This window comes from Podarcis pityusensis (assembly GCF_964106645.2).
Source record: "Podarcis pityusensis genome assembly, chromosome: 1".
In the NCBI taxonomy this organism is placed as follows: Eukaryota; Metazoa; Chordata; class Lepidosauria; order Squamata; family Lacertidae; genus Podarcis; species Podarcis pityusensis.
Genome location: NC_138028.1, coordinates 129,198,935 through 129,213,402, shown reverse-complemented (window position 1 = coordinate 129,213,402; position 14,468 = coordinate 129,198,935). Strand labels below are relative to the sequence as shown.

General features: G+C 43.8%; 1 protein-coding gene across 1 annotated transcript in view; it reads right to left on the bottom strand.

Moving 5' to 3' along the window:
* KIAA2012 overlaps positions 1-14,468 on the bottom strand; it is a 90,678-nt gene that overhangs the window by 62,984 nt on the left and 13,226 nt on the right. The window contains exons 3-7 of the mRNA XM_081015784.1: positions 10,991-11,150; positions 8,029-8,187; positions 4,283-4,479; positions 1,006-1,189; positions 535-665 (exon numbers count right to left, since the gene is read on the bottom strand). Of these exons, the coding sequence (XP_080871910.1) occupies positions 535-665; positions 1,006-1,189; positions 4,283-4,479; positions 8,029-8,187; positions 10,991-11,150 (831 nt within the window). The remainder of the gene's footprint in view (positions 1-534; positions 666-1,005; positions 1,190-4,282; positions 4,480-8,028; positions 8,188-10,990; positions 11,151-14,468) is intronic.

Genomic DNA, 14,468 nt, shown 5'->3' with positions numbered 1-14,468 from the left:
CGTACAGCTTCCGGGTCATGTGGCCAGCATGACTAAGCCGCTTCTGGCGAACCAGAGCAGCGCATGGAAACGCCATTTACCTTCCCGCCAGAGTGGTACCTATTTATCTACTTGCACTTTGACGTGCTTTCAAACTGCTAGGTTGGCAGGAGTAGGGGCCGAGCAACGGAAGCTCACTCCGTCGCGGGGATTCGAACCGCCGACCTTCTGATCGGCAAGTCCTAGGCTCTGTGGTTTAACCCACAGCGCCACCCGCATCCCGCTGCAATAGTAAAACTATGAGAAATGTAAAACTATGAAAAAGGGATTGCTGGGCAGGCTGTGTCCTTCCCAGATTATTTTTATTTATATTATTTTTATTTTATTTTAATTTACATATTATTAATATTAATGTTATTAATTTTAATATTTATTAATATCTCATCTTTCTTCCACCATGGGACACAAATCACATGGGATTTCAGAGTGGTCTTCAATCCAGGCCTGGACCGGACCTGGACATGCTAAACTTTTGGGGGTAAAACAAAAACGGACCTCCTTTCTATGTTCTTCCATGACTTCACTTTGCTCTGGCCTTGTTCCTGGTTGAATAGGAGAGAACAAGTCTGTAGTCACAGGGGTTCCTTTATCTCTCTCATGTTTGCCCTTCAGATACTTTCGGTTAACTGTGGAAACCAAGAGGAGATGAGAGATCAAATACAGTCATCCTGATCAGAGATGGGGAGAAATTTGGTTCCGTTCACATTCTAATGCAAATTGACTTAATCACCGTTTTTTCTGAAACAAAGCCACTTCCGGCCTGCCCAGGAGGTGGGGTTGCGGGCTTCAGCAGGTAGAAACATACTGATGGAATTTTCTACCTTTGTCCTGCATTTAATCCTGCGTTTTGAGACTGTTGCCAATCAACAAATTATTTGCCTCTGCTTTTAACCGGCAGAAACAATTGCTGTCGTTAGCAATCCTCAGAATATTTTGAAAGGCTCACAGCAGCCTTAACTTTCTTACCACTGTACATGATCTTTTTTCCAGGGAAGAAACCTCCATAGAAAGTCACGTGGGATTTCTCACACCAAAGCTTGGAAGTATCGATGCTGGTTTTCCCCGTTGCTTGATGATCTCTGGGTTGGTTTGCCACTTCTTCACTATGGTCTCGAACCTCCCCATCTCGGTGAACTTCCACCCATTTGTCCTAGGAGATGGCACAAATGTACACTTGAAAAGAAGCATTTATGGGAACATAGAGGGTGGCGCTGTGGGTTAAACCACAGAGCCTAGGACTTGCCGATCAGAAGGTCGGCGGTTCTAATCCCCGCAACGGGATGAGCTCCCGTTGCTCGGTCGCTGCTCCTGCCCACCTAGCAGTTCAAAAGCAGGTCAAAGTGCAAGTAGATAAATAGGTACCACTCCGGCAGGAAGGCAAACGGCGTTTCCGTGCACTGCTCTGGTTCGCCAGAAGCGGCTTAGTCATGCTGGCCACGTGACTCAGAAGCTGTACACCGGCTCCCTTGGCCAATAAAGCAAGATGAGCGCTGCAACCCCAGAGTCGGCCACGACTGGACCTAATGGTCAGGGGTCCCTTTACCTTTACCTAGAGAGCTGCCTTATATCAAGTCAAACTACTAGCTCAGCATTGTCAACAACAATGTCTGGCAATGGCTCTCTGGTCCACTTCATACTTCAGATTTTGGACGCCATTAACGAGCAGCAAACAGTAATTTAATTAAGTATATATTTATGTGGTGTGGGTGTGGGAGTCCACTTACCTTGGGCCACTAAGCAGCTAATAATAAGAATAAGAATAAGAATAAGAATAAGAATAAGAATAAGAATAAAATAGCGTTTATTATTTGTACCCCACCCATCAGACTGGGTTGCCCCAGCCACTCTGTGTGGCTTCCAACAAATATAAAACCATAATAAAACATCAAACATTTTTAATGCAGGGCTCATAGACTCTGGGATTAAACCAGAGGTTTTCTTTTTTAAAAAAACTAAAAAACTGCTCTACTCACCAACACTTCAGTTTTAAGCCAGCAGAGGGAGGCAAGTGGTGCAAAATTCAAAGACTAAAGGGATGGAACTGAACACTGGAGTTGATTTATAAAGGATCTCGGGTTAGAGCTTTTCCACACTTAACTTTTGCCCTGCTCTCTCCAGGCACAGCCTGCGATTTAAAGCTGTGTGTCCAAGCGTCCTTTGTTTTGCTCCAGAGCTTTCCCTGTAAAACCCTCTCTTTTAAAATATATTTTTAGAAAAGCGCACCCCACCCCCAAGACCATTCCACTGTAACTACCCAACCTTCCAAAATTTCAACACTTCTTGCGATGGTTTGACCCCTTTCCGTTTGAACAGTACAAATTCTACAAAACCCTTCCATATCTCCCCCAAATCATTTCTCCTGCATATTCGCCGTCTTTCCTCAATAGCACGTTAATTTATCATTAATAGCTATCTCCCACACCTCTTTATACTGTTCTTCCGTTTTATATTCACCTTGCCCCTTCCAAAACCCACTCTTTGAAGCTGAACCGTAGCAGACGGCAATTTGTGAAAAACCCACAACAATGTTTGCTCTGATTGAGCACCAAAGATCAGGTTTTCAGAGGGCAAGCTCTGGGGCAGAAAAACAACAATGTTCGGACATGGAGCACTGCAGACCTCTGCCTGGAAAGAGTGGGCAAAAGGTGGATAAGCCCTTAGTTAGGCCAAGGGAAGATAAACGAAGGCTGCCTAAGTCGGGACAGTGTTACGGCATCACTCTACAATACTCACAAGGCTTTCCTACATGTGTGTTGCAGGCACACGCACACAGGGCATAGCTGTCAACTTTTCCCTTTTCTTGCGAGGAATCCTATTCGGAATAAGAGAATTTCCCTTAAAAAAGGGAAAACGTTGACAGCTATGACATAGGGCTCCATGTGTGTTTCCATCCCTATGTGAAATCAGGGCTCATGAGAGAACAAAGTGGTATCATGTGGAAGAGAGTTGTTAGTTTCTGTTTTATCAGGTTTATCAGGACAACAAAGCATGTTTGGCTTTGCTGACTTCTGAAGGTTGTAAGCAAAGCACGAAGCACTTGCAATTGAAGCTGCAACATGCTAGGGAATGTGTTCAGAAAGGACTCGTAACGGTGTCCTACATGCCAGGTAAGAAAATTCCTGCTGATTTATTGTCCAAGGTTGTTCCAAGGGATCAACACTGTACCTAAGTACAGAAATTGGGTTTGTACTGAGATTGTACTGACACGCTGCCCAGTGGTGTTCACAGAAAGGGGGAGGGTGTTAGTTTCTGTTTTGCCACTGAGCAGCTGCTTGGAGTTGACATTCCAGGGATTCCATACTATTGGAAGTCTCACGGGAGAGGAGACGGGATGTGACGTTAGTGGTTCCCTGTTTCCTTTGTTCCTTTGTTCAGTTGCTCTCTGCTCTCACAGAGAGAGGATGTATTTTTCTTTGCTGTCTGCGTAGCTTAGAAATAAAGCATAGCATGTAGCCAAACCTCTCGTCTCATTTCTGTGCTGGAAACTCTGCTGAAGAATGTGCCTGAGGCCTCATTAAAGGCTCAGGTCATTAAACACGTCGGGAGGCGATTCCGAAGACTCGGGGGAAGAAAATGAGCTTTATCAGCTTGACCGAGCGGAGATCCTGACAGAACCCTTGTTCTCTTACAATGGCAATGGCGGCCAACTGAGAAGCGCCGGAACTGAGTTCCGGGGCGTTCTTGATGGAAAAAAGCCCTGTTTATAGGCCATGAAGAAGAAGGAATTTCAACATGTGCACCCTCTGCAACAATACCTATGGCCTAACAGTGGAGTGGGGATGCAGGTGGCACTGTGGGTCCACAGAGCCTAGGACTTGCCGATCAGAAGGCCGGCGGTTTGAATCCCTGCGACGCGGTGAGCTCCCGTTGCTCAGTCCCTGCTCCTGCCAACCTAGCAGTTTAAAAGCACGTCAAAGTGCAAGTAGATAAATAGGTACCGATCCGGCAGGAAAGTAAACGGCGTTTCCGTGCACTGCTCTGTTTCGCCAGAAGTGGCTTAGTCATGCTGGCCACATGACCCGGAAGCTGTATGCTGGCTGCCTCGGCCAATAAAGCAAGATGAGCGCCGCAACCCCAGAGTCGGCCACAACTGGACCTAATGGTCAGGGGTCCCTTTACCTTTACCTAACAGTGGAGGGAGGCCCTGGCCATTGGTCATGCTGACTGGGGCTGATGGGGCCACAGGTTCCCCATATGAGCATCTCCCACACCAAGCCAAAAACTTTGGTCTAGTTATTAATACCTCTGGAATCCTGCTATATGCTATGTGCTGGCTCCAGGTGGACTCCTTTGGCCTCTGCCGTGGAAGGTGAAAACTCAGTTTTCTTACTGAAATCCTTAAAGGAATACGAGCTCTTATTCTGGCATGTTTTCCTTCTTCATAGATTTCTCCCAGCTTGACTTTTTCCTCATATTGTTTCCGAGATGAGGAAGCAAGGCCTGTCAGACAGGTGAGCATGTCAGTATCATGGCACAATGCAAAGCAGTTGTATTGTTGTTGTTTTGTTTTCATCTTAATTTATAATGCCCAGAGGGCTTCTAACCAGTTTTCAAAACATAAAAGAAAAACTGCACAACGTTGTTAAAATACAGAAAAAGACACCATAATTAAAATGCACAATGAAACAAATCCATCAAACATTAAAATGTCAATTATCATGATTAAAATGTGCAATAAGACAGTACTATTAAAACATGGGTGGCGCGGGTGGCTCTGTGGGTTAAACCACTGAGCCTAGGACTTGCCGATCGGAAGGATGGCGTTTCGAATCACCGCGACGGGATGAGCTCCCGTTGCTCAGTCCCAGCTTCTGCCAACCTAGCAGTTCGAAAGCACGTCAAAGTGCAAGTAGATAAATAGGTACCGCTCCAGCGGAAAGGTAAACGGCATTTCCGTGCGCTGCTCTGGTTCGCCAGAAGCGGCTTAGTCATGCTGGCCACATGATCCGGAAGCTGTACGCCGGCTCCCTCGGCCAGTAAAGCGAGATGAGCGCCGCAGCCCCAGAGTCGGCCACGACTGGATCTAATGGTCAGGGGTCCCTTTACCTTTACCTTTATTAAAACAGGAAAAAACCTTGACCCTTCTGATGTTGCTGAACCACAACCCCCATCACAACCTGCCAGCAAAGGAGGATGGGAGTTGTAGTTCAGCAACATTGGGAGAACCAAGAGTTTCCCCACCTCTGCATTAAAACAACACAGCAATTAAAACAGCACTTAAAACAGGAGACTTGGGTCAGGAGATCAAGGGAATGTCTATGTTAAAAGTTGCATCTTCAAAAGCCAGCGGAATGCCAATGCAGATGGGGGCATCTCGTATTTCAGCAATGAGCGAGGGCCGCTGCTTGAGAAGGACACAACAGGCATGCGCCCTGCACCGTTTTTGCGAGTCTCGCAAAGTAGCGCTAGGCTAGCAGGGTGCGGTGAGCACACCCCTCAAAGCAGGGCGGTGTTGGCTGTGCCGGCTGGCTGGGCTCCCCACTGCACAGCCAGCCAGCCAGGCAGGGCAGCGCAGCCCAGCTCAGCTTGCTCCGGCAGCAAACCCCGCCCCAGGTCTGCTGTGCGCGCCCCGGCACCAGCGAGGAACGTTCCGCCATTGCTCAGGCATAACTATTGTTGGGTTCCATGGGGCTTACTCCTAGGAAGGTACGCCTTAGGCAGTTTTCAACAGTTATTGTTATGTACTGAGTTGAATAGGATCCAAAAGGCAGCAGTCTGCTTGGTCCTAGAACAATAGGATTCAGAATGCAGCAGTCTGATTGGTCCTAGAACAATAGGATCCAGAATGCAGCAGTCTGATTGGTCCTAGAACAATAGGATCCAGAATGCAGCAGTCTGATTGGTCCTAGAACAATAGGATTCAGAATGCAGCAGTCTGATTGGTCCACAGGAGCCACCCAATCCAGCTCCAGGTGGAAGGGAATCCGCAACCTGATTGGCCTACAGGAGAATCCTGGAATTAGCCAATCACGTGGGGCCATTGTGTAAATAATGTATATAAGGCAGACATTCTGGGGGAACTTCCATTCCTCCTCACCACTATGAGCTGAATAAAGAGCACGAAATCCACTCTGGACTCCGAGTATATTTCAGTTATGTTTACATTTTTGTTTTTTGGGGGGGGGGCTTGTCGTGCTGCCTTCCCACTCTTTACCACTGAATCAGAACAAACATCCGCCGGGTGCTCCTCAGATGGACGTTTGCTCCAATTTAGCGCAAAAGAGCGGGGAAACGGTGGGGCTATACGGAAAACTGTTTGGAACTGTGTTTTCCAGACACAGGACAAGTGGAAGTACAGTGGACCCTCAGATTATGTACCGCTCTGGATACATAATTTTCGGCTTGCGAAAGCGGCAAACCCGGAAGTTTCGCCGCTTGTGCATGTGCAGAAGCGCTCTATCACGCCGCACGCATGCGCAGAAGCGGTGTCTCTGATTACTGATTTTTCAGGGTGCGCATGGACCCCCGAAACGAATTAAATTCGCAACCAGAGGGTCCACTGCATGGGTGAGCCCTAAGATTCCATCCAGATAATTTGCCCCAAGGCAATAGATATGTGCAACTGGTTTTGATTTTCCACTTTTTCCTCTGCATTAATAACATTCACACATACACACACTCAGCATGATGAGAGAGTGTTCCCGGAGAGAATTTAAAAAATGTGAAAACAGGACCTCATGATGCCTGAGGCAGAAAATCTTAATGGTTTCCCTCGGTTAGCAACTGAGTACTAGGTAAAATCTACTGGGAAATTTTCCCGAGCCAGCCTCGCTGAAATGAAGAGGAGCGAGAGGTGCAAAAACTGTGGAACGGGAGAATCCACGCAGCAGACCGTCTCCTGGTCTGCCCATCACCTGCAAACACCTGGCTGTCCTCCACGACAACCGAACGCTGCCACCTAAAATGGCCACAGAGACAACCTGTCTCTCTCAGAGCATGTTTGCCCTTCCCAATGCTACAAAATTCAGTGTGAGGGGGGCAGAAGAAGACATGGGCAGCACAACCTCACAGACGTCCGCTCAGAAAAAAGCACCATTGGGTTCAACAGGGTTTGCTCCCAAGTCCAGTCTACGTAAGATCACAGCCTTCTTTATTTCATGATTTATGACAATGGTCTCTCCTCCCTCTTTTCTTCTATGGTGGCACATAAATATACCGTATTTTTTGCTCTATAAGACTCACTTTTTCCCTCCTAAAAAGTAAGGGGAAATGTGTGTGCATCTTATGGAGCGAATGCAGGCTGCGCAGCTATCACAGAAGCCAAAACAGCAAGAGGGATTGCTGCTTTCGCTGCGCAGCGATCCCTCTTGCTGTTCTGGCTTCTGAGATTCAGAATATTTTTTTTCTTGTTTTCCTCCTCCAAAAACTAGCTGCGTCTTGTGGTCTGGTGCGTCTTATAGAGCGAAAAATACGGTAAATGTGAATATAAATATAAATATAAATATAAATATAAAACTTTGGTCTTTGGTCTTTGCTCCCAAGTCCAGTCTACATAAGATCACAGCCTTCTTTGTTTCATGATTTATGACAATGGTCTCTCCTCCCTCTTTTCTTCTATGGTGGCACATAAATATAAATATAAATATAAATATAAATATAAATATAAATATAAATATAAATATAAATATAAATATAAATTCACTGTGCAGACATTACAATCAAGCCATAAATATCTGCATCCCATCCCACATTAATTTAATTTTCTTTCTTTCCTCTAGTGTAACTCAGGCATCCCCAAACTCAGCCCCCCAGATGTTTCGGGACTACAATTCCCATCATTCCTGACCACTGGTCCTGTTAGCTAGGATGATGGGAGTTGTAGTCCTGAAACATCTGGAGAACTGAATTTGGGGTGCCTGCTGTAATTGATATAAGGAGAGGGGAATAAGAAAATACTAGTTGTGAGATGATGATAGATAGATAGATAGATAGATAGATAGATAGATGATAGATAGATCGATATAGATATTCATTCATTTGCTACTGTACCTGGCTTAGCCTGTTCTTCTTCTAATTCAGCCTGTAAGTATTGGTACGGCGAACAGAAAATATGCAGAAGATTGTATTTCGGCGGAACAGCTGACAGATCCTGATTCTTTCTGTGATCTGGTGTGTCTTCCTCTAGCAACAGGGGGTCCCTGATATAGCCTGCAAAATGTATACATAGCATTCATATATCACTTGGGAAAAGACGGGAACAAAGGTAGATTCCTTATTCTGAGGCAACTCATTGATCCATTTGCCACGGTCTCAGACAGGATAAAACATAAAATACTTACAGATGTAAAAGATAGAGGCGGGTTTGCCCTCCCAGACCTTAAATTGTATTACGAGTCTGCTTGTTTGGCATGGATCAGGGACTGGATGAGATTAGACAAGCAAGAAGCATTAGAACTAGAAGGACATGACAACAGATTTGGCTGGCATGCATACTTATGGTACGGGAAAGGGAAGATTCATAGAAGTTTTTACAACCATATAAAATCATTAATGAGAGTATGGGAGAGATACAAAGACTTACTGGAACAAAAGACCCCGTGGTGGCTCTCACCACATGAAGCATTGCTGCTCAAACCACTTGGAAAGAAAGGAAAATGGCTCACATATGCTGATTTATTAAAGGAACATGATGGAAAATGCAAATTAAGAGATTATGGTGAGATCAAAGACCACTTTCAGAGTTGGTTGCATTATCGACAACTATATGAAACACATAAAGAAGACAGTAAGAAATGATTTAGTTATACTAGATCTAGGTTTAGTTATACTAGATCTAGGTTTCATACAGCATACTATTAGAATGGGAGACGAAAGATGAAGAGGTAAAATCAGTTATGATTAAATGGGCACAAGATGTAGGTCACAACATTAGGATGGAAGATTGGGTTAAATTATGGAAAACTGACTTAAAATTTACAGATTGTTCCCTATTGAAGGAGAATTACATGAAGATGATGTACAGATGGTACACAACACCAGTGCAGTTAGGGGAAATGTACAAAACTAGTTCAAATATATGTTGGAAGTGTAAGGAAAAGGAGGGAACATTTTATCATATGTGGTGGGATTGTAATGTAATTTTAAAAATTTGGGAAATGATATACAATGAATTGAAGAAAATGTTCCATTTAACATTTGTTAAAAAACCTGAAGCATTTTTGTTAGGGATTGTGGGGAAAGATCTGCCAAAAAAGCCGAAAAACATCTTCATGTATGCGACAATGGCCGCAAGAGTTTTAATAGCACAAGGATGGAAGACTGAAGAAACCCCAACTAAAGAATCATGGCAAGAAAATTTGATGGACTATGCAGAACTGGCAAAAGTGACATATAAGCTACGGGACAAGGATAACTGTGACTTTCAAGATGAATGGGAACCCTTTACAAAGTATTTGAAGACGCAACAAAGCGAACTGGACTCCTTGGCTGGCTTTGAAGAAACATTCACAAACTTTTTATTGATAATAATCAGCTAAATAGTTTGAGGATCTATACAACTTTGTAACATGCAGAAAACAGCATTCTCAGAGAAACCAAAGACTGGAACTGAGGGAAGCCGGGGGGGGGGTTGTATGGGAGGGTGGGGGGGGGAGGGAGGAAAAATGGGGGGGGGGGAATAAGAATGATATGTTTTTGGATAATATGTTTTGTTTTAATTTTGAATAAAAAAACAAAAAAAAAGATTAGCCAGATTGATTTGTATGCTGTCGGCGGATTCTTGTTGTCGTCTTGTTTTTATTTGTCTTCTTGAAGATCATTATTTAGTAGGAAAACATGTTTCCTACAATTGCTTTCCCCCCTGTTTCCATCCTTACAGCGGCGGAGCAAGTCAATCAGGCACCTGGGGCGGCGTGTGTGCCCTGTGCCCAGGGGCAGGGCCAGCTGCCCACAGGGCGGTGCCAGACGGGGCAAGCCACTCCCCGGGGCCTTTGAGGACTCTGCCCGCCTCCTCCCACTCAGCTGCCCTACAACTGAGGTGGAGGTGGCAGGCGGACCGTTTGGGGCAGCATGGAGGTGGCGGGTGCCCAAGCCACCACGTCACTCCCAGGAGAGATGTGTGGCTTGGGCACGCTGTAGGCCCCACGGTGAGTGCCATCCGCCATTTTGTCATCCTCCCCAGTGGTGACACCCGGGGCGACCCGCCCCTGCCGCCTCCCCTTCCTCTGCTCCTGCATAAGAACTTTCCAACAATTTCTCAAGTAATTTTTCACGATTTTGTTTCCATGTGGTCCCAAATGTTCTCTGCATTATTCTTGGCTTGGTTTTTTTCTTTTTTCTGAATAATTTTTATTGAATGATTTTATGTTACAAAAAACAATACAACCATACTACCACTAAATATAATTAAGAAATAAAAATTACGTATATCAATCTTTAGTTTGTTATTTGTTATTTACCGTCTTATTTCCTTCCAAACATTCCATACAAAAACACACATATGTGCAGACACCCACACACCCACACGCAAAATGATAATAATGAAAGTAAATATTTGTCCCCTTTTATCTTACAAAATCTTTTCTTCAACTTTGACTTCCTGTCAAGTCCCTTTGCATATATTTTATCATACAATCGAATGTACACACAACAATAAACCTTTCTATATAAATTTTCCAATACATTCTGAAAACATAATAAATCCTTAATTGCTGTCCACCTCCTTTTAGTTCCTTTATCACTCGCATGCTAGCACAGAGTCAAAACTATTATTGTATTTCTGAACATATCTTCTATAACCATCCCATTTTCCCACAAATTTTTGCTTTGAGTTTCCTCTGAGTTTACTAGTCAATTGAGCCGTCTCCACCAATTCCTGCAATTTGATTTGCCAATCTGTTATTTGGGGAGCCTCATGATCTTCCCATCCCTTGGCCACAAGTATACGAACCCCTGAGGCTGCATATAAGAATACCTCTCTTAGATTCTTGGCTTGTTTTCAAGTCATACTGACCTGCACACTGAAGCTTTCGTAAAATGTTCGGGTCCCAGGTCTGAGAGAGTTTGAGGAGGTACCTCTTGGGTGAATAGCCTGGTCTCATCTGTCTGTCAGTCCGGATGTCTGGTTCAGTTAGGAAGTGAAGGTACGGCTGCCAAGTGACTCTGTTCTTATCCTTGCATAACCATAATATAGATGACAAGATGTTAAAAAGCTTAAAAATTGCAGCTGGGTAACATTGGCAATTGACTGCTGTTAATAAATTACTTCCCCCCCCAATATCTTTTAAGGCATCTCTAGCTATGAGAGCTGAAGAGGGAAGCAATGCAGACAGATAAGCGAGACCCCCAAATTATTAAGAAAAAATCCCCAGATTATTTTGCACGATGACAGTAAAGAATTAGAAAGCAATTTTACATTATTCAGCACAAACGTAGTATATATATTTTCTGTCCACCCCCCACCCCCAGTTCTGAATGTTTTCAGTGTACTGAGACCTCCGGGTATAGGGCGGTGTGTGTATATATATATATATATATATATATATATATATATATATTTCAGTGAAATAAATAAATACTTAAGTCTGAACGGGAAAAAGCCACCTCTACAGGGAGCCTATTGGCTGGCACACCAATCACCAACACACTTGTCTCCCAAAGCTCAGCTGTTATTAAGTGCTTGTATTTTTTTTAAAAATAAGACAATGAATGAATTGAACATACACACATATGAACATTTATATGCCACTTTACTTTTTTTTTTAAGTAAGTAAAGGTAAAAAAGGTAAAAGGACCCCTGGACGGTTAAGTGCAGTCAAAGGTGACTATGGGGTGTGGCGCTCATCTCGCTTTTCAGGCCAAGGGAGCCGGCGTTTGTCCACAGACAGCTTTCTGGGTCATGTGGCCAGCAGGACTAAACCGCTTCTGGCACAACGGAACACCGTGACGGAAGCCAAAGTGCATGGAAACGCCGTTTACCTTCCTGCCAGAGCGGTACCTATTTATCTACTCGTGCTGGTATGCTTTCAAATTGCTAGGTTGGCAGAAGCTGGGACAGAAGCTGGGAAGGTAAGGTTTGAGAACCATTCCGCTGTGGTGAAGGACTTCTATGAATACGTTTAAAATGTTACATCTATGGGATGTTAGATTGTTTTTGTATGCCACTACAGTGGCAAGACTGCTAATAGCGAAAAACTGGAAATCCCCAAAAATACCAGCAATAGAAGAATGGCAGATGAAGATGTTGGACTTTTTGGAGCTGGCCGACCTGACTGGAAGAATCCACAATCAGAAGGAGGAGGAGACTCAAGAAGATTGGAAGAAATTTAAAGAATATTTGGCTAAATATTGTAATATAAGATAATGGAAGTTACTTTGAAGTAACAAACAGGCGGAGGATTACAATAACAACGGGTTGTAAAACAATAGGGATTAGAATTAATAAAAGAAGAAGATAGTAATTAAATGGATTTAATTTTATTAGAATTAAGATTTTGGAGAACTGCTACAAGGAGATACAATGAAATTCAGATGGGGGGATTCGAGGAAGTAATTTAACAATGAAAGTTAAATTAGGCACTGAAAGTAATAACTGTTTTTATGTTTTTTCTTTTTAGTATTGTGTTTTTGTTTTCTGTTTTTCTTATTATGTATGTTTTATATTATGTATGTTTTATATTTGTATTGTTATTTGTTTCATTAAAAATTTGGAAAAGCAATAAAATATTTTTGGAATAAAATAAAATAAAATGTTACATCTATCTTCGCTCGGACTCACTCATGAGTAACGATGAGACAACAAATTTTTACAATGGACTTCTAAGACTTCTTATTTTCTGTTTGGAACTTGATGACTAACATTTACAATTTTGGGCAGTAAACAAGTTTATATTAAATAAAAGTGAATTTTAACTTAAACCAGATGCTGGATCAAAGAATTGCGTGAATCATTTTGCTTCATTTTTTTTTTTTTTTTAAATATTGCCATTCCAGGCTGAGTTTCAAACTAAGATTGAAAACAGTAAGGCTGTAAAAGTGCAAGTGGGTCACACAGACCCTATTTTTTGCTTGTGCACAGGAGCGCTTTCGACTGAACTGCACATCAATGTTTCCCACCCACACTAGTGTGTTGTTCTCTTCCATCGATTACCGTATTTTTCGCTCTATAAGACGCACCAGACCACAAGGCGCACCTAGTTTTTGGAGGAGGAAAACAAGAAAAAATAATATTCTGAATCCCAGAAGCCAGAACAGCAAGAGGGATCTGGCTTCTAGGATAGCCTCTGGCTGTTCTGGCTTCTGGGATAGCCGTGCGAAGCCTCTTCAGGGCAGCGGGATGAAGGCTCCCCCTGCCCGGAAGAGGCTAAGGCAGAAGCCAGGACAGGCGCCTCGCTGAAGGGGCGCTGCGCAGAAAGGGAGAGCTGTGCAGCGCCCCTTCAGCAAAGCGGAAGGAGGAACAGAAGGGGCATTTGTGTGTGTTGGCAGATGTGTGAGAGGTGTAAGAAAAGAATGGGATGAGGGATAGTTGATTAAAATAGGTGTTATGTACTGAAGTTTTCACCCTGGGCCAGCAGGGGGATACTGTAGATAGTTATGCAAATGAAGGATCGAAAGTGGCGTTCAGTGATTGGATAGTTTTAGAAAGTTGCAAGAGTTGCGATTGTTCTGGAGCGCTATATAAGCAGGCTGACTGAGCTCCTCAGCTCAGTTCTGTTCCAGCTTACAAATAAAGAGCTGCTTTGGAAGAATCGCTGTGTCGTCTGATATGTTCGCCCACAACTTAACAATAGGGACATACTATTCAATACTCCTCTTCATGGATCACTGCCTTGCCGTGGCGAAGGGGCTTGAAGAATTCAGAGAAGCTATGAACTATGCCGAGCAGGGCACCCAAGATGAACAGGTCATAGTGGAGAGTTTTGACCAAACGTGATCCACCTGGAGTAGGAACCGGCAAGCCACTCCAGTATCCCTGCCAAGAAAACTCCATGGACAAAGACAACAGGCATATAAAAGTTATGACGCTGGAAGATGAGCCCCTCAGGTCGGAAGGTGTCCAACATGCTACTGGGGAAGAGCGGAGGACAAGTACAAGTAGATCCAGAGCTGATGAAGCGGCTGGGCCAAAGCCGAAAGGACGCTCAGTTGTGGATATGCATGGAAGCGAAAGGAAAGTCCAATGCTGTAAAGAAAAATATTGCATAGGAACCTGGAATGTAAGAACCATGAACCTGGGTAAGTTGGATGTGGTCAAAAATGAGATGGCAAGAATAAATATTGACATCCTGGGCATCAGTGAGCTAAAATGGACGGGAATGGGCGAATTCAGTTCGGATGACTATCATATCTACTACTGTGGGCAAGAAATCCGTAAAAGAAATGGAGTGGCCCTCATAGTCAACAAAAGAGTGGCGAAAGCTGTACTGGGATGCAGTCTCAAAAATGATAGAATGATCTCGATACGAATCCAAGGCAGACCTTTTAACATCACA